Genomic DNA, 20,853 nt, shown 5'->3' on the forward strand with positions numbered 1-20,853 from the left:
TCTAGTTGTCACTCTGCTCATATTAGCTCTTTCATACTAATGATTTATTTTCATTTTCTCCAGGATATAGACCTGCGGCTAACTGGATTTGATTTATAAGAGGGGATTCTGCAGTAAATGGCTGCTCTCTTCATATTGCTGCTATGGAAAACAGAATTGTCAATAGGATGTAGTCTGATAAATAGTGCTGAGTGAAGATGCAGCTTCAATAAGTGTGAAATCAATGGAAGATACTTACCGCATGAAAAGCCTTTTGAGATTTTTCTGACAGGCACCTATTTAGGAAACTTGATCTGTTTCCTTCGGTTGCCCTGTTTTTACACCAGTGGATACAAATCAGATTGCTCCATTGTAGTTACACAACTAATGTGGGACCATGGCCTTTCCAAGATCCATGTGGCTGAACTGTGTATGGAGAGCGATGATAGTCCGCCTGTTACACATGGGATTGAATGCCACTTTTGCTTTTTGTATACTTGGATTTTTGCTTCACGCTGCAGCTGTGTCTTCCCAAAAATTGGATGATACCAACCCAGTGGTGACCACCAACTTTGGCAAGATAAGAGGGATTAAGAAGGAACTTAATAATGAAATTCTGGGGCCCGTTATTCAGTTTCTTGGGGTTCCGTATGCTGCCCCTCCGACAGGGGAGCGCCGCTTTCAACCTCCTGAGCCTCCGTCTCCCTGGGCAGATATCAAAAATACCACTCAGTTTGCTCCAGTGTGCCCCCAGAACATTATAGAAGGCAGGTTGCCTGAAGTCATGCTTCCCGTGTGGTTTACTAATAACTTGGATGTAGTTTCCACCTATGTACAAGATCAGAATGAAGACTGCCTCTATTTAAATATCTATGTCCCAACCGAGGATGGTGAGTTAATAGCAGGCGAAACAGGGAGATCTTTTTATTTTCCTGTTCTACGTTCTAACAATATTAATTCCTGTGTACTGGTAGCGTGCATGGCTTTCTTTGTTTGCATGCCGGCGTATTACATGTATGCATGCTGCTGTTCCCTGTATGCATCTGTCCTTGGGTTTTTTGTTTGGTTTTGGTTTGGTTTTTTTTTTTTTTTTGGTTTTGTTTATTTTCTCCTTTCTGTCTACACTCGTTTTCTTTCTCCCACAGCACGTGTATTTTTAGGTCACAGTTGGTACCTAATTCTCATTGCCACCCACTGACTTCTGGGAAGGCGCATCAACATCTTATCCATTGCATGTGCAGGCACAACAAGTTGAGAATCTTCCGCACCTAATAAAGCAGGTCGTACTTAAGTTAGATAGCGGTGTTGCATGCTCCTACTGTCTGTGATGGAGCTCCATGTTATTTTCTAGTCTTCTATTCATTTTTCAGTCAAAAGAATATCCAAGGAATGTGCCAGAAAACCCGGCAAGAAAATTTGTAGAAAAGGAGGTATGTATAAAGTGGACAAAAAAAAAAAATATGGGGGAAAGATCGAAACCTTGCGAAGGAAGAACGAGTAATACAGCTGGAAAAGGCTGGTTTGCTGATGCTGTGAAGTGACGTGTTAGGGACTAGCTTGTCCTAACAAAGCCAGAAAGGTATTTAAAGAGAGGACCGCGTAAAGCAGATAACATTCGTAAAGCCTGAACTCAGTTGCACCTGACCGCCTCTCTCGCAGTATCTCATGCTGACCTTATTGGCAGCTTCTCCGTCTTGGCCTGGTGGTTTCGAGGAGTGTCTGTCACTCGTACGTAGACCCAGTGTGTTGTCTGTGCCTGCACAGGAGGCGGCTCGTGTGCCTGGGGCTTGGTACCCTTGCCATCGCAGTTGCTGGCACGGCTCCGCAGCTCTGTATGCCAGTGGCACGGCGTAACGGCTACGATGTACAGCGCAAAGCAGCGCTGAAAATCTGCCTTGACTTCCTACGAGGTACACCCTGTTTTCTTGGAGCGGTGTTAACTTTCCTGGAATGTAGCTATGGAACACTTCTTTTCGTTTACCCGCTTCTGAAAGCGAACGGTGATTTCCTCTATTATGCGATTACGCCTCTCTTTGTAACACCGAAAATCTCTTAATCAAGGTGTAGGGAAATGTTAAAATATTGTGACAGGGTACTTCGGAAAGTAGGCTGCTTTTGGAAGCTTTGGAAACTTGGCTTCTACCCTTTTCGTGTTAGATAGTATGGGAGAATTTGCAGATTTCTTTGTGGACATTTGCAAATTCCTGAAGCAATTGATACGCAATATAGAAGGTATATTTTTGGTACTGATTTAAATTAGGTATTTGGTACTAGTTTAAAGTACTAATTTTGTACTACTTTACACATTTGTTTTACATCAACTTACTTTATCGTTTTCTTTAAAATAATGTGTTATTTGATAGCTGAACTACACTTGAATCTAGAGTACTTTTTGGGTAAACAAAGAGTAGTGTGGACATACACGGTTGCCTATTAGCTGTAATCCATATTTTTTATATCAGTTGCTGTATGTCCCTCTTATTCCAGAACAAATACATTTTAGGGAGGTGTCATAGCAGGAAATTGTTTAGACTTGGGCAAAGCTCAACTCTGTAAACTCTGTATTACATTTTTAAGGCGATACCTATGCATCTAAATGAAGGTGGCCTTATTTTCCAAAGTATTTCCTCTTCCAGCTCCTACTGACTGTTAGTTGTAGCTAGTTGTTAATTATTAATTGTTAATTGTAGTTGCTCAACGTATGCTTCTTCAGATGTCTAAATCCACTTTCAGTGACTTGAGGCAATTTGGTTTTAAAGTGTCGGGCTTTGAGGCAACTTCTAATGTTTGCTATTAGGGAATTTTCGCTCAGTGCTGTAAAAAGACGATTGTTTAAGCTGGATTCCCAAAGTTGGAGACAAAGATAATCAGGGTACTGCGAGCAACGTCATTACTTCACACATCATTCAAGTTAGAATAACTGCTGTCATTTATATGCATTCAATTAATGTGCAGTGCTGCAGCAGTTATTACGCAGTTCATCAAGCGTGTGTAATTAGCTGAGCAACTTTCACTTCCTATCACCCAGACGCTGATTCACAAAGTCATAAATAAAGATGCAGATCTCCACCATTGTTCTCAGAAAGCATCTTTTCCTATGAGAGAATATTAAAAAAAAAAAATAATCAGAAAAATAGCAAAAATAAAGGGAGGGAGAGCCCAGCGGATGAGAAATTCATGTTTATTGTCCTGTGAGCCTGAAGGAGAATAAAGAGAGAGTTATTTGAAATGCCGTACGTACCTTTCCAGTTAAATTTGTCACACGCACAGCGCAATAAAAAGCCGCAGAAGCCTACCTTTTCCCCTTGACAAGTGCAGAGGACTCCTGAATACCTTCAGCCTGGGCAGCTGGCGTGGGTGTAGTAATCTCTGCTCTCCAAGTAACCCACGCTCTACTCACCTGTATATAACCTAAGATTATCCTTGGCTTGGATTGCCCCCATACCTAGTAGTAAAAGGAATCATGTAGTAGAACAAAGTTGCAACAGAGCCGCAGCATCTTAGCAACAGAAATAGCATTGGTCTTGTATGAGAGAGAAGAAAGCCCCACTGTGCTCTCTTTTGCTGGATTTTTAGGTTGCAGTCATTTCATTACATTTAGTGGTGAAAATTACTGAAAAGAGAAAATGCAGATGTAAGAGGCAGACTTCTCACCATCTTTTTAATTAATAAAGGTTATATAAATTCAAAGTGTCAGCACCAGCAACCGTATGCTATCATATATATTGTTTGATTCTCTTATTACATGAAATAGATTGATAGGACGAGGGGGAACGGCTTCAAACTGGAAGGGGGGAGATTTAGATGAGATATTATGAAAAAAATTCTCGCTCTGAGGGTGGTGAGCCCCAGGCCCAGGTTGCCCCGAGAAGCTGCGGCTGCCCCATCCCTGGAGGTGTTCAAGGCCGGGTTGGACGGGGCTTGGAGCAACCTGGGCTGGGGGGAGGTGGCCCTGCCCGGGGCAGGGGGGCTGGAACGAGATGAGCTTTAAGGTCCCTTCCAACCTAAACCATTCTGTGATTCTGTGGTTCCATGAATTAGGTAAATAAATTAGTATCTATACTTAATTGTCAGCTGAGGAAAATGAGAAAATTCCTGATGAAGATAGATGCGGATATGAAAGGGATTCTATCCATGAGTCATGCTAGAGATTGTAATGGGCATTATAACCATTACCACCGGTGGGTGGGATGTACACACTGCAGAGACTACAAAATGACAGGCTGGAGCTGGGTGAAAAGGAGTGAGGCAATGTAGCATGTTTTTTGCTAAATACGGATGCTTATATTCCAGTATACTACATCTTCAATTTACTGATTCAACCTGGTTTTGTCTCTTTTGCTTCAGTTATGTGAAGGTCAGAGGTTGCTAATTCAGTTATGGGTATGCATACGAGCAGAAACCTCTCTATTAGCTAGGGCTGGGTTTAGAAAATCTGGGCAAAGGCATCTAATTAATTTTGTGTTGTTTTCTTAGAGGCTAGACTCCATAATTCTAAATTTTAATAGAACCTAGGTTATATTGCAGGTAACCCCATTTTACTGACCGATGGTAATTATATTGTTGATTATGTGGTATTTCCTGGATTTCCTGACAAACTTTTGCATCATGTCTAGGGAATACCTGAATAGTTGTGCGCTCTGTTTGGTATTTCATCTCTCTATTTTAGTTTATAGTCAAAGCACAAATATTTCACTTGCAATCGAGGGTGACAGGGTAACTTATTATCTCTTAGGAGAACTGTACATCCTGCTTTAGCTGCATGCCTGTGGTTTTTTGATACTCTATATTAATTTCTTTGCATTGCTGCAGTTTGCACCATGATTTTTCTACTTTAATGACAACTACATAAAGAAAATTTGAAAATTATCACTAATATGACCACTAAAAGAAACCCCGGGTGTTGTGGGATCTGCACTTGGGATGACAGTATGCTCACTCCTACGAACCTGTACGAAAGTCTTCATATTGCCTGGAGATACCGGAATGTGAAAATGTGGAGGTGTCATTTTTGTGGAGAGTATGATATAGACTCAACGTCATGGAACTAGGTATATGCAGTTTTGGATCCATTAGTACTTGTAGGAGAATTGGGAGTAGAATAAAGAAGGAAATAACTTGATCCTCACTTTCATTTTTAGGAATAATCAGTGGCTCAGAGACCGCCCAAGATCAGCGATTTCTTCACATGCGGATTCTGTTTCTTATTCTAGTCGGTGCAGTGAATAAATTTTAAATGCAAAGAATCATGATCTGAACTACCTCATTTGAGAGTGTAGGATTAGACAGCTCTATTAATATTTATGCCTCCTAATGGGCTACTTGATTTTCAGAGCAAAGCTCCCAACACCATACTTTCTGGGCTATGGCTGTGGTTACTATGGATGCATAGGAACGTATATCCATACATACAGATACAGTCTTGGAAATGAAACACAGTGCTATAATCTCATCCTGCTGTGATCATTCATTGTTTTCAATAGAGAATATGTTACATCGGTTGTGATTCGTAAACGGCACGGATAACTTCAAGGCTTTTAAGCTTAGCAGTATGCAATATTTTTTACAAATCTAAGCAGAAATGGAAAAAGCCCAATTTAGCCTATTACCCTGTGTTTCTGTTGGGTGTTTGTTCCAATACTCCATTTAATTATCCTAGAACTGTTCACCTACCATCAAATTTTGGAAGAGAGGAATTAATGCAACCTGTGCAGTTCCTATGGACTTCATTTAATGAACTTCTTTCTGTATACCTGTTTCAGCTCTGAAATCAATCGGAAAAGGGCAAGCTGAGACCTGTTAAAATGTGCATTTCCACAACCGAATATCAGATTCTTTTTTACTAAATACGTAACGTAGGAAATAATACCAAAGCAATGGGCTTGTAGATAGTATATTGTCAAAAAAGGTCGCAATATTCTTTCTCTGAGTCTATATAAATGAAAAATATGAAATCTAAGGTGTGAGCCTCCAGCACTGCAGACTGAGCTATGTCAAAATACGTTGCGCTGCCGGTAGGCTAAACCCACGCATTTCCAGACCATTACCAGGGCTCACGGTGACTCAAGAGTGAGCGTCAAAGCCCACAGAGCTACCTTAGTGCATATTTTGGTGTATATCAACAGTTACAAAGGGTGTATATCTTCAGTAGGCCTTTGAAAATTCGTAATGAATTATTTGCCTGTAGTATATTTGTGTCAGTAGTGTCCTGCATAGGTTTGAACTTTTGCCCCCATTCACCCTTTCTGGCTTCTGGCTGAAGAGCCCTCATCTTCATTCTGGCCTCGCGAGGCCAAAATTCCGCCCTGCGGTATCAGCGGGCACAAACGTAGTCCTTAATCCTGAACTCCAGTGCTGTCCACTAAGACACCGAGATTGTCTTATTTTTCTATTTCTTTTTTAAGCACTGCATTCCCGTTTGTCATTCCTCAGATACCACTGCAGCATTTCCTATTATGCTGGTAATACACGGAAGAAGATAATGAAGCAAACATTGTCTTGTACAGACCTTTTCATCCTTTCACAATCTAAAGCTGTGAGTGTCAGTTAGCAGCATTTTTCAAAGATGTGCAGTAGGTTTATGTCATATTTGAAATAAAATACAGTGCTTAAACTCTGATGTACTTTCTACAGCCCTCTTTCTGGGCGAGCCAATGCTTGACAACGGAAGACTTTGCAGACTGCATTTTAAGACTCGAGTCATCTTAAGTGCCGTCGACGCTGGTCAAAGTCCTCTGTAAATGCCTGGTTGTTCAGGCTCTGAGCTCTTGCTGACCACACCGCCGTCGTGCTGTCACTGCCTTGTTCATATACCTTGGCAGTGCTTATAGCTCTAGCAGGTCTTAAATTCTGATCCAATTCCATTCCTTGTCCATTATTTTACTGCTTGCTTTTCGTTTTCTACGTCCTCCCACACACAGGCTTTAAAATAGTACTGTTACCCTGATCATACTAAGTCGGATAAAACTGGTTTGTGCTCCTTCCCCCGGCCTTTCCCGGGTTGGACCAGTTGTACTCAGTGAACAACTGTGAGATGGTTTTCCTTCCAATCTGCTAGTTTATAATTTATCATTTAAAGCACGAATGGACAAACATTATAAAAAATAGCTACATAAGTATATTTGTGCATTTTCAGGAGGAACATTTGAGTAACTAGTATGACTTTTGGATAACTGTAATTTTCTGCTTGCCTTTTTTTGTCATTTTCCCCCTCTGTATTGTATTATTATTCCTTTGCTCTTCTCTGTGTTCATGCTCTTCATTTCTTTGTTTCCTTATAATACACACGGAGACAAATATTTTTAGTATTCTTTGCATATTTTTTGAAGCTTGAAACACGATGCTTACATGTGTCAAACCGTTCTTAAGGATCATCTCAATTATAATGTTAATAATCTGCTTATAACTTGAATATTGCTCCAGTATAAACTCAATTTTTTTTCAAATTCTTTTCACTTATAATTCTTTAGCCCTCTTCATTTTTACTTTATGACTTTATGTCGTCAAATTTACATTTCTTCTCTACTTTGATATGTATAGTATTATTAATTATACTCTGCATTCAGAACCCAGCTGCTTTAATGAGCTTAACATAAATAAGATTTGTTTCTGGGATATCAAACCATTTCCTTCTGTTTTAATGTTAATATATCTTATTTTACTTGCTCACGCTTGCAATAATGAAGATTTATCCTAAAAAAGAAGCAGCACTGAACAATAGGAGGCTAAGCCACGTTTGCACCTATATTCCAAGACATTGCTGGGACCAGAGCGGTCTCTGGCCGGAATCAGAGCTGCTCAGGGCTGCTCCGAGTGAACGCAGAAATTGCAAGACACGTGGAAATGGCGTAGTGCAGGTGCTGCAACGGATTTTACCTTCCAGACTTTGGCCGAAGCGTTTTGAAACATTTCAGCAGCACCGGTAAATCATGTTGCTCAATTCCTCTGCTGTGGGAATTCTTTTAATGTCCCTTTATGTTAGCCGAGCAGGAAGCAGAATCTGCCCTGCTAGAGTTTTCTACACGCTTTTCATTGGGGTGGCTCTTGCCTTTCCTATTCATACTAACAGTACAGTAAATGCATAGGAAGTTTAGTCTTAGGAATGTGTTTGAAGAGAAGGAAGATGACTTGGCTGAAGAACTTCTGGTTCTTCAGCTGATAAAGCTCGCTGATAAAGCTCTGGAAGAAGTTGCTTTATTGAAACACCATTGCCGTGCAAAGGTCTGTCCACCAAGGGGGATGGAGAGAGGATAAATCTTCTGCAGGCTTTCTGTGTTAGCAGGGCTCTAGCCAGCCGATTGGACCAAAAAGACGCATTTTGGGAGAAGATCGTAGCCAGTATGACTGGTAAGCTTTAGGGGCAGCCGTGCTGGAGCGCAGTGCCCTGAAGGAAGGCTCGCGGTCCCGCGGCAGCTCTCAGGGACACCTCCACACGTGGGCCTTTTCTCAACTATTTTACGGTGGTCCAGGATCTGACCCTTTATGTGGCAGAAGAATCAGAATACAGTTCGTTTGCTGTTGTGGGCGCTATTCACATCTTCTTTCTTTCGCTGGTCATTGACAGCTCAATGTCTTGTGAGATGCCGACTTATCATGCAGGATTATTAGGTTTGAGCTATATTAATGCCAGTGGTTTTGGATCAGGCTCTGCAGGGGCGAAGTATTGAGGTGTCTCAGTGTGATTTAATAGTTGTTTAAATAATTTTAGTCTTTATGTTATATTATAATGTGTGGGAAATCATATATATAGCATATAGAGAGATAATTTAGTAACACCAAATCTCTAGGAGAGAGAGAGTCACTTATTTGTATTTGTTTTCTGGAAAGCTTCCATTTGTTAAATTTCACCCTTTTTGTAAAGGCCTTCTTTAATTATTAGCTGAAAATCAGGTATTTATGTAATTACCATAATTATATCTACACATCTAGTGTACTTGCAATTATTTCATTAAAAATTGTAATTATTATACAATTATAGGGGATAATGACGTCCTTGTAACATGTTGCAGAAGCCCTAATTAAATGGTGGCATAAATGAATTGGAAGTGATTTTGAAGTTTTGAATATTGTTTTATCAGAAATATCAGAAGTGATTCATCCACATTATGAACTGGCAGTGAAACCCCTCCAAAGTTATTTTGAGAAAAGATTTCATAGAGCTCATGGAAAAGGATTTGTCTCTATTGCCTTTCTTTCTTCACTTTCTGTTCTCTATAATCTTACACCTAAAAACTGTCTGCAGATCTTTAATGAAAACGCGCATTGTGTAAGGAGAAGATTGCTCAGCTCGCTGAATCTTTCTAGAAGGCTCAGCCCAGAGCAAGCAGGATCTACACGTAAGCGTAGTCTGTACTTAGGCATCCTTCTTCTATGCAGAGGGAAAAACCTATCCAACAGTTGGTTCAAGATGATGAAAAAGCTCCACTAAATACAAGGAGGTTTTCATTACGTGCAGAGTTTGGTTCTCAGTGTGCGCTGAGTTTCGATGATCTGCTTATACATTAGAATGCCCAAATAATGCAGCTCCGGGTGTTGGGGACAGAGAGAGAAAGTTCCTCTTCTAGCACCAGTCCATGTGATGCTCCAAGCACAGGAGGTGGACAAAGCCGCGTGGATACAGAGGAACCCTATGGAGCGTCTCACTTTCTCTCCTCCAGAGTGGGTGAGGAATGACAGGCCACGATAACCTATGCCAGAATCTACCAAAACCTCAGGATCACAGATTTCTCGTCCTCTTTCATGTCAACTTTCTGTAGCGTACAGATGATCTCTCTTCTCTCCCCTCAGTTAATTTTAAAAGTCATTGAGAATGGCAGTGAGGCATATATAATTTTTAGACTTATTTTATCATTCCGTTTTTTTTTTTTTTTTTAAATCTAATACAGTGTGTTCTTAAGCGATGGGTGTGTAATGGTGTACCTATGACATGACTGGCAGCCATGCAGCCGCCCCTTACCATGACATCCGCCTCGCTTTTGCTTCTAAAGACAGCACCCCGCTGTCGGGCTGAGGCTCTGGGCAGGCTGGAGCGAGGTACAAACCAGCTGGAGGGGCCTCCCATCTCTCTTGCACCCGGCTGCTACCTCCCACCTACCAGCTGGGGCTCCTCCTCCAGTCTTTGCTCCCAGTTTTGTTAGGGGAATGACTCATGCACATTCTTCTCAGACACTTCAGACGCATTCGGGCAGGTTAGGCAAACCTTCTGTTTAATTCACTTATTTCGCATCAGCTCATTTTTGCTCGAGCCTGATTAAGGAGGGTTTGCAGGATCTACTCTAATGCAGAATTTTAATGTCCCACTGAAGCATGAGAACAAAGCTCCAAGAGCCGGAGGGCCTGGAGGTAGCAATAATGTCTTACTGTGCCCCAAGCTGAAGAAAGGCCATCCATCCGTGGCCTGGAGAAGGGTTCCCCAGTTCTACCATCTTGCGTTAAGGTTCCTTGCTGAGGCAGCCAACACAAGAACTGATTTGCTCATATGGTGGTGGTGGTTTTCTAAGGACTTGCTGCCTTTTAACCAGAAGCTGAGCACCACCGTTGTTGTCAACCTCCCTTGCAGTGCCCTGGCAGGGATTGTTTTAGTTTCTGCCAACACCACTCTTCGCGTTTCAGTCTTTAATATGTAAGTATTAATGTACCGAACAGGCAAACAGAACATACCATTCACCAGCTGGATCGAGCTGAACCAATGAGAATTTAGTCTCTGAGAATCCTCATCCCCAAAGCAATAGTTTTAACGAGATGGACCCAGCGGTAAGGGAATATGAAGCAAGCATTTATCTATGCATATGTGCATACATATACAGTCACAAACAGATTTGAAAGCTCAAAGGAAAGCTAGTACAATTTGTCTTACTTGATTGCAAAATTGATACTGATTCATATGTTTTCATATTTATTTTAAAGTGCCAAAAAGGATTTGGAATTGTTTCTTTTTTTAAATCTGAACTTAGTTGCCGAAAGCAAGATCTAAGACACTTAGTGGAGCCAAACGGAATATTTTGCACATTTACCTACTCCAAGACTGCTTTCGTTAATGATAGCGCCTCATGATCTATATAGCACTTTGGATCCATGAAATATTGCCGTATATGGCTGTTGTAGAGACAGTTTACTTCGGGAAATTTCACAAGAAATCATCAGGCTCTAATCCTAGATTTTAAAATCTTAGTCCTTTCCCTGTTTCGCTCTGGTGCTAAACTCTGAAGAAGTGCCCCCTCCGTTTGAATCAATTAACTGCTGCGCTGTGTGGAACAGGAAAGAGAAATAAGTTTGTTTTCTACACTTTTCAGTCATTAACTGAGCCGTTCGTTAATGACAAACGGCTTACTTTTGCTGGAAACAATAACTTTTGAAACAAAAAATAATTGCTATACTTAAGTGCCGGAGCACCTGCAGTCTCTTTTATATGAAGTCTCACATGAAGGAAGAAACAAAAGCTGCATCGATTGTCTTTTCCTTAAAGTGCCGTGAAACCCTTGATTAACCGGCTCTTCTTGCCGTGCTGCAGTTGCAATTCCTTAAGTGCTGAAGGTATTACCTGCCCAAAAGCACATGATGATGCCAGGTCATGGGAAACGGGTGCTTGGGTTTTATAGAGACACGGATGATTGCCGAAGAGGTCACAGTAAAGGTGCCCGGCCCCGAGTCCGGGCCTGGCAGCAGAAATCCCTCGCGTCCCCTTCTGCGGGCATTACATTCCGTGTCGTGCACACGCGTGAAAGAGAACATCATTGCCCCTTGAACTGTGAAACAGTCATGTGTTTTCGACAGCCTGATTTCGTTTCTGTTCCTGACGCCTTTGAAGGGCGGCTGCCGGAACGTGGCTGGGCAGGAGAGGGCCCATGGCTGGCGGAGGTGAGGCGGGAGACGGCGGATGAGCTGAAGGCGGCAGGAAGGGGATGTGACAGCAGAGGCGGCTCCCCACAGGCCGGTGGAAGCAGGCGTACGCTGCCAGGCACTGGGCAGACCAAGCGCAGAAAGAGGATTAAAAGGCTCTTTCCCTTTAGGCAAAGTAAGACCGAGAAGGCGGCAGCGCACAATTCCGCCCTGCCGTTTCAAGTGGCAGGAACTATTTTTCTCTCCGGAGCTTGCTAACATATATTAGTTGCTGTTTTTCTGCCCAGAGCTTTGACGTACTCAACTACAAGCGGGTTTGGCGGAGGATCAGCACAACAAGCGAGCAGCGGTCAAACGGGAGAGGAAGAAACAAAAGGTTTACCGGCAGTGCTCCACATCCCCTTCCACGCTTGAGGTTCGCACTGGTTGAGCGGTCTGGCCGTCACCCCTCGGCCCGTACTCGGGCATCTGTTAGAGGATGTGTCGCGAAATAGGTTTGACCTCAAGGCAGAGCAAAAGCCAGGCCTTTAATATTGCTTGATTAAAAATAGATAAACTCAGCAGTAAGTGGGAGTTTGGCCCGTTGTTTGCGTTACGGATGTTCTTCTAAATGCTGTCACTTCCTTAAAGAAATAGCGTGGTTCCTTTTGAATTTTAAGTGACTTTGGATTGAAATTCTGCGTGCGTGATTATCTGGCTTAGTGAAGGCTGTTGTTGTTATTATTAGCAGTTTGGGGCGTTAACCTCTTCACTGCTGAAATCTCAAAGTGCAACCTGCCATTGTAGGGGCACTCAGGAGCTGGAAAGGTTAAGAAGCCATTGAAACACATTCAGGAAATGTCATAATTTTCAGGCTGATGAAGTGCTAGCCTGGAAAAGAACAAAAAAGCCCCATGATAATAATAATTACGTTTACTTTATGCTTGCGAAGAAGACAGTGTGAAGGAGAGCGGGCCATAGACAGTAGCTCATTTTTGGTTCTGCCCCCATCAGTTATGTCACCTTCCCGCTTTACTTCCGTAACCCCAGAAACGTGCTGTGCAAAGGGAGCCGGGATGCAGAGGGATGATCTGACACAAAGCCACACGTCCCTTTCCAGTCATTCTGGACCTCGCTAGCCTTTTCCCTTCCCCTCCCTCCTCCCCTGGCTAAGGAGCATCTGGCCCTCTCCCTCTGGTGAACTTGTGTGACTCTATTGCAAGTATAGATTTAGTTATTAAATCTGGAGATAAAGTATGGATCTGTTCCACTAATCAGATACCACGGTGATTAGAGCCATAGAAGTACTTGGAGAGATCAATTAGATTAGATTATCAAATCATTATAAGCAAACTCTTAAAGACAAAGCAATAGCAAGTAATCTTGTGTCACTGCATTTCTTTAGAGAATATTTGCACTCTCTTATTGTTTGTTTGCCTCTGTTTTATTTACACGTGTTAAGACCACAGTGGCACTGAGCTTTCACGCTCAGAACTGGGCTGGAGGACGGAATGAACCAGTTTCTATCGTAAAACTCTCTCTGTGGTGCTGGTCGTAGGCTAAAACACATTATTGCTTGTACTCCAGGTGAAAAAACACACGCACGTGGAAATCTGACTTTATAAAGCAGTTAGGCAGTTTCTTGGGGGAGCCCATTTCAGATCTCTGGGGTTAGGCAGGAAACCTTCTCTTCTCTCGCCAGCCTTTTATTAGCTCTCTTATCTCATTCTGTATTTATTATTTTGGCTGTGTAATCTTATTTTGGCGACTTTTATTGCATAAAGCCGGTGTTATGAACCACTGCTAGCTAATTCAGATAAAGGTTTGTGATTCATTCTTTAGCTGGTTGTTTTCAGGGTTCCTGTGAAAACGGTTTTCCTTGCTACAGCCTGCAGTGTCGTTTCCTTAACGTGTGTATATATGAGCTTTTCTTTATTAATATCTATTTTATAAATACTCCAGCTAATGCTAATATAGTGTTTTCATGAGAGAATTGGCAGAATAGTATACATCAAAGGCAACAATTAGCGTATTTTCATTTGACTTGTTCAGCCTATTAGGTTGTTAAATTTTGCATAGAAAATCATTAGCATGTTTAATTTGGGAAGGAAGCTCTTGGAAGAGGAGTTGTGGACGTAAATCAATCAGCGAGGAGGCTCTCATACCGTATTACAAGAGCAGATAGAGCTCTCAAATATTTTCCCATATGGTTAACCGTAAACGCAAAGAGGCGAAAAAACTGCAGATTATCACTGATTTAGGAGTTAACAAAAAATCTTCTGATGGCTTTGTCTGATATTAAAATCTAGAGCAAGACTGTATCGTTTTCTTTTCTTACGGAATACTGGCATAGAAGTACAGGTTTGCAGTTGCGGTATCCCTGCTCTTTTTTAAATGAAGGTGAAGGACATCCAAATCAGGCCTGGCATAACATAGTTCATGCTTTGCTTTCTTTTCTTTCCTCAAAACTAATTCAAGGACCGTTGCATCGCAGGTGATGTTGCAACTGTTCTGCCCGGTGCTCGCTACTTCAGAATTAGCTGAAATTGAAGAAGTGACAGATAAAACTGCGAAGTGCCTTTTCCCCCCCCATCTTTATTGGGAGCATGCGACCCGACATTCTGGCGATTTAGAAAGAGTTATCTGGTATTAAGTAAATTCAAAAAGGTTTGGATTTTGACCAATTAAAGTCAAAGAGGAAAGGTCAGAAATCAACACCAAAATAGAACAAATATTAACTAAAGATTCCATCATACAGCAGCTAATCAGGGCTTTTGTGTGCCCTGCTGTGCCAATATCTATTCAGAAGCTAGTCATTATGTCTCCGTTTTAAAAAAGAACTAATTTTGAAGACTTCGCTGCACTAAAATCAAGTAATTTACTGCCTTTTTTTGCTGTGTTTTTATGATGTTTTGCCTGATTAAACATTCAGCGCTAGACACAGTGGCTTCTGGTTTTGTCCCTGCGCTTTTCAGGTTCAAATTTCTTTGAGTGCAGTTAATATTCTTTGGTGCCAAAGTACTTGATTGCCTTCATAAACTAGGATATTTAGTGGCAAAACTGACATAAGCGTCAGGATTACATTATTGATTATTTTGAAGGCACAAAAATCCATAAAGTCCTTTCCTTTGTGCTCCAGTGGAATGCACCTGTGCCCATTTGCACTCAGTGGGTAAATTCGTGGCCACATAAAAGTCAATCGTGAAATTCAAGTCACGTGTTACAAGACCTGGCCCAAATTTCCATCTCTAAAAGATGAACAAACACAGACTTAAAAACAGATACCGGGTATTTGAATGTTTTGTAGTTTTTGAAAATTGTGCCTGAGACATATAAATATCTTCTCCCTTTCTCTGTCCTTTTTTCTCTATTCTTATTTCCTCAAAATAATTTTGCACCTTTCTTGTTTTACAGCCTTTCCTATAATAACAAATCTCTCTACCTTATTCTGCATTTTTCTGTGTTTCCTGAATTCATAGTCATTATTCTGTCTGATTCGTCTTTATTTCTTGTTTCCACCTCCATGTTTTTCATTTTAGAAACATTTACTGCCTCTTTAGGGCTACAAAATCACGAGCTATTCATTCGCCACTCTATCCTTTTTCCTTTATACTGAAGATGGAGGAACTAGGATAACAGAGTGGACTTTTGCAAAGTCACATACAGAGAGGGAAAAGAGACCACATGGCATTGTGGAGCTGAAATTAAAACATCCCATTCTTTTTTTATCGCATGTTTATTTTTGGGGGGGCCAGGCTGTTTATGATGCTTCTGGGCTGCTTTTATGGTTCGTGTAGCTGAAGCGATGCTTCTTGTCTTTAATTCCCGCACAGCTTAATCCTGATGTTTCCTAAGTGCAAGTATTTGTCAGCCAGTTACCCCCCATAGGGGTGAGAATCACGTCTTATCTTAGCCCGGGAAATATTTTCTGCCTCCCACTTGTCTTGCCGCCTTACAGCCTCCAAATAGGGAAAAAGAAAGGGTTGCTGCAGCTTTTATTAATTATTTACGTGCTGTTATCAAACATTCCTAGAGTGCCGTAAATTTACAGGCTTTAGTACAAACTTGGAGAAAACAAGTTCCCCGCTCTAGAGAATTTACAGTGAAGAAAAGACAACGGAGGTGAAGATATAAAGCCAGGGGATGTAGTAAAGCAGAGCAGAATACAGGAGTTTTGATAAGAAGGGATTGCCATAATACATGGTGTGAAGGAGAAGGAGAGCCGGAGTGCTTGGATGCGTGCACAGGGTGCCCGAAGAGGAGAAAGAGGCAGCAGTAAAAGCCGGTAACAAATAACGTACAGGGATTACAAGGAAAGCAAAAGGATTGACCTGATTTGTGTGTTTACCACTCGGCGTCTTAGCGGTGCTCTTTCAGCTCCTGAATATAATCATTTAACTCAATGGGTGGCAGAGGCAAGTGCGTGTTTCAAATGGAGACCGGCACGATCGAACGGGCCTCTCTCTCTCTCCACCATGGCTGGTTCATGCCTGCCCGTCGGTTAGCCACTGTTGCCAAAAGTCATACGCAACAATGGGAAGTGGCCCCTTCGGAGGAATTAATGACCCGTTCAGCCCCCAGCAGAGGGCTTTCTTTGGGCCAGGGAGGAGTAGCCGCTGTATTTCCGTCCTTCCCAGAGGCGGCAGCGTGATGGCACAGCGCTGCCTCAGATGCGCGCCGAAGCTGCTTTTTTAACTCAGTCCCTAACCTCATGCAGAACCATTATATTTTTGTCTTTTTTTTTTTTTTTTCTGATACGATTTTATTTTTAGATGCGTGAAAGCATGAGCACAAAGAGAAAAAGTGTACCTAAACAACAAAGAGTAACTGGAGGTGAATAGGCTAGGCTTAGCTTACAGAAATCCACAGACGCTGACATTATTTCCCAGTGACTTTATTACGGTATTATGCACTGTCTGGTAGTGTACGTTGTGTGTTAGTGTGCGATTGTGGTGCTGTTGCTGCCGTGGAGATCACTTGAAACAACAGTCTATTAAATGGCATAATATATGATAATCAGCCACAGCATAAAAACATGTGTGTTGTAATAATGCAAATTGTTGCAAAAAAAAACCAACAAGGTGTCTGGGAGCGATGTGGGCTCACCTGGTTCTCCTCAGCGCAAAGGGCTGCTCTAAATCTGACCATGCATTCGGGCATCGCGTCTCCCCTGATCAAACGCCGGTCCTTGTGCTGCAGAGCTGCAGAGTACGTTCAGAGACTCCGTCCGCGTGTATTTAAGACCCCCAGATAAGCACGCTCCTAAAGGAGAGCAGCCGTGGAACGCGGGGCTTGTCCAGGGGTAGGTCAGGGTAGGTATTCATTTAAAGATTTGCCCGGTGGCAATATCGCCATTTGCTGTTATAGGAGCGGGATTTGTCCCATAGTCTGCTGACCCTGGAAGGGTGGCTCCCCTGGATGTTGCTTCAGCAGTTTAAAGTGGTCGTAAAATGTCTGTGAGCCTAGTTATAATGTTATTATGAAAGAGGCATAATTGTAGTCACTGTCTGAGTTCTGAGCAAGACAAATATTTTTATGATCGTGTGATTTCACTCTGAGCTAAAAAGAGGTATCCGTTGGCCTTCTCTACTTGCAGTTGCATTTATTTGCTTGTTTAATGTAACTTCCCTTTCACTAACTTTAAGAGGGAATACTTTAGGATAATACAGGCGTGGAGTGTACGTGTCTGAGTCTGTGGACAAAACGATCAGCCAAAAGCTATACATGGGAATGAATACATAATCAGCAACCTCGGACTTGCCTGTTATAAGAAAATAGCATTAAAGAACAGAACATTGGACTGCAATGTAAGTTGCAGCTACTTCCCTGCCAGGGCAGCGCAATCCTCTTGGGGCTGTCATCCCTTGCAACTTGAGCGATTGCTAATTGCTTTTATGAAAGCGCCAACTTCAATTACATTTTTTGTGTGTCACCTGTACAGCTTTATATTTGCATGTGTTTAGAAAGGCCTTCATGCAACGCTGAAAAAATTGGGAACTACAAAAATTCGCTTCGCATTTGAACCGTAGCTTTAAACACACCGCAGCCAAGGGAGAAACGGTATTGTACCTATCGCGCTTTCAGTTTGGAAAGGTGGGAAAAATGCAGTGCTTTGCTAACTGTGAACACTGCCCACACCTCCTTTTGATCTTCTGGGTTTGCGGCTGGCACCGATGGAAAGCTGCTCCGCAGAGCAAATGCTCGTTATTTGGTAGCTGCATTTGGTGCGAGACTTCACAGATGCAGCAGCAGGCCCGACATGCCGACTCGTCGAGCAGGTGACAGGGAGAGCTGATGTCCCCAATCACCGACTTGACTGAAAGTAGAGAAACCCTCAACACCACGCCTGGGGTTCACCTTCAGCTTTGACAAAATTCAGATTTGGACCCGACCTGCCTGGCTCGAGCCAATGCCCCCTTCAAGGAAAAGCTAATTAAAATGACTTTTATGTCTTTCTTGGAGTCAGCGTGTCATTTGTTCTGGCAGCAGATGCGACGAAATTATTGTACTTATTTTGAGTTTTCTATGTTATCTTAATGACCCGGAAATTTTTTCAAGGAGGTTCAGATTGCGTGGAATACAGTGACAACTGCATTATTGCCAGTGTTTCTTTTCAATATCCATACTCATTTTATGGTCTGTGGTAGGTAGGGAGGAACTGCTTTATGGTTGAGCTCTCTTTTAGTGAATCAGAGTAATTTCTCACAGTAATAAACCAGAGACCTGAATTAGCAAAAATCTGATCCCTAATTGACCTTATCTTGCTGCCAGTCTGATGTAATCCAGATTCTGACGTGGTCTTGCCCTCCTTTCTTGTGAATAGTGAAAGAACACTCATTCTCATTGATTAAAAAACTTAGTTTTCTTAAAAAAAAAAAAAAAGAAAAAAGGGTAAAAAAAAATTCATACCTTTCAGGCATTTTCCCCTTTAGGAATATGTTTTATTGGTTTCCACAATTAAAAGTGCTTGCAATTTTTAAAATTATTATGTTGCTGATACGACTCTGAATTCGCAGATACATCTGTGTCTTTGTGCATGTGGCAGTGCCTGCAGTGGTAAAATTCTTCTCAAGTGCAGTAAAAGCAGCTCAAAACCTCTTGTACCTAACAGTTTTGGGAGGCAGATGTAGCTTTTCTTCCCTCGCCCCCCCCGGCCTTTTTTTGTTTTTTTTTTAAGCAGGAAGAAACAGACTGTGTTATATATTTTTAACGAAATGGTATTCAGATTAAATAATTATAAGACAGACTTGTAGTAACCTACTGATTACTTTCTGCTTGGGAGTTACCCTTGTAGTAGCTGAAATCGTTGGTAAAATGGTGATACAGAAAACACATGTTGTGTTTTAAAGAACCACTTCTTGATGAAATTACGATGAATTTTTAGGTTTTGTAAATCAAAGCACTATAAAAATAAAAGCTAAGAGTACCTTTTATGGATTTTCAATCCGATTAATATTTATTAAACTACAATTCTTTAGATTTCTGTATCTCAGATACTCTGTCATGCAGTAACACAGGATTGTCTGAGACTAAAATTAACTTGGACCCACCTGAAATCAAAGGGAACTGATTTCTTCAGTTTCATTCCTCAGACTGCCAGAAATGCATAAAGTAGAAAAGTCAGAGAAACCTCATAATTAGATTGGAAAAGTTCTTGCTACTTTATACATCATGGATAGTTTTAGGAATAAAGATGTGCAAAGTTCTTAAAAAAAAAAAAAAAGAAAAAGAAAGAACCCCCCTATTTAATCCTGTATTACTGTAAAATATGACTAGCAATCCAACATTGAGCATTACCACCCAGCCTTCAGAAGTGCTTCTGCCACGTTGTAACAGTCTTTCCGGCCACATCCTCTGTACTGCTCTGGACCAGAGTTTATGGTACTCTATAGATTTTTCAGAGAAAGCAAAAATTGCTCGCCTCTGCTTAGCAATTGCAAGGAAGGGGAAGGCAGAATTTCCCCACCAGCTGTAGCGGTGTTTCACCTCCGGTGAGGCAAGCAGGTGTTTTGTATCAACACAAATGCATTTCTTAATTTATTCCAATTTATGTATTAGTATACATTTATCTTCTAGTGGTTTTATTATGGTAATTTGAGGTATGTTGGCTGAAGTGCCTAATATCAATATTAAAAAGCGATTATACATATGATTTGGAAAAAAAACAGTGAAAAATGGACAACGATTTTCTTCATGCGTGTAAAAATGATTGAAAGGTTTGGAAATTTAATCTTCTTAAGTTTATTTTTGCTTATCTTGGGCAGAGGGGTATATTTGATTTAGCTAATCCCAGAGCTTTTAGGGGGGTCTTTTTAGGGGCCAGGAAAAAACACCTCAGTTATCTACTGTGGGATTGTAGCTTTAAGTAAGAGAATAGGACTTCAGGTGTCTAAAATAATTTTTGTTCCTCATACTCTCCCTTTCAGAAGTTAAAATCGACTCTCTGACTGCCTTTGAGTTGATAAAATTTCTCGTTTTCCCGCCTGCTGTCAGCTTTTCCCGGCCCACATTTCTAATGTGAAAAAGAACAAGAGCAGGTGGTGTATTCTGAAACTGTTTTGAAAACCAAAGCAAACTTTTTTTCCTATATAACAGAGGGGAAAAAAGGACGCGCCCTATTTGTTTCTTTTCTCCCTCTCTCTAGGTCATCTTTAAACTGACTCTGCCTCTTCATATTTCTTTTTAGAACGAGAATTTCAGTCCCAAATTGCAGTGAATGTTATGGCAGAAACCCTGCAAAAAAAAAAAAAAAAAAAAAAAAAAAGTTGTCATTTACAGTGGAAAATCTGACAGAAGCTGAAGTAGAGACAGCAGTAAACTGTAATGCAAAGTTAAAGACCGGAGCGGAACGCAGCCTCCTTCTTTGAACTATAACCATATTTACACTCCCCAAACAATTAATAATTCATGATATACAACGGTCATGGAACGTACTGTGGCGATGACGTACGGCTGTGTTATTTTTTTTCTTTATTATTTTTTTCCCGAAAGCAACGCCTTTCATCCCAGGGTGCTTTGAGAAGTAGTTTTCACTCGTGACAGATTCGCCAACGCCCC

At 41.5% G+C, this 20,853-nt stretch overlaps 1 protein-coding gene across 5 annotated transcripts in view; it reads left to right on the forward strand.

Moving 5' to 3' along the window:
- Nucleotides 1-373: 373 nt before the first annotated feature.
- NLGN1 (neuroligin 1) overlaps nucleotides 374-20,853 on the forward strand; it is a gene marked incomplete at both ends in the record, with an annotated part of 315,851 nt that continues 295,371 nt past the window's right edge. For 2 of the 5 annotated variants that reach the window (XM_082486814.1, XM_082486815.1), the window contains one exon: nucleotides 377-869. In XM_082486814.1, the coding sequence (XP_082342940.1) occupies nucleotides 377-869 (493 nt within the window). Of the gene's footprint in view, nucleotides 870-1,349; nucleotides 1,410-20,853 lie in introns of all 5 variants that reach the window. The other 3 variants (XM_082486813.1, XM_082486816.1, XM_082486817.1) reach the window with 3 other exon arrangements.

The sequence above is a fragment of the Vanellus vanellus genome, assembly GCF_965231255.1.
Source record: "Vanellus vanellus genome assembly, chromosome: 8".
Classification (NCBI taxonomy): domain Eukaryota; kingdom Metazoa; phylum Chordata; class Aves; order Charadriiformes; family Charadriidae; genus Vanellus; species Vanellus vanellus.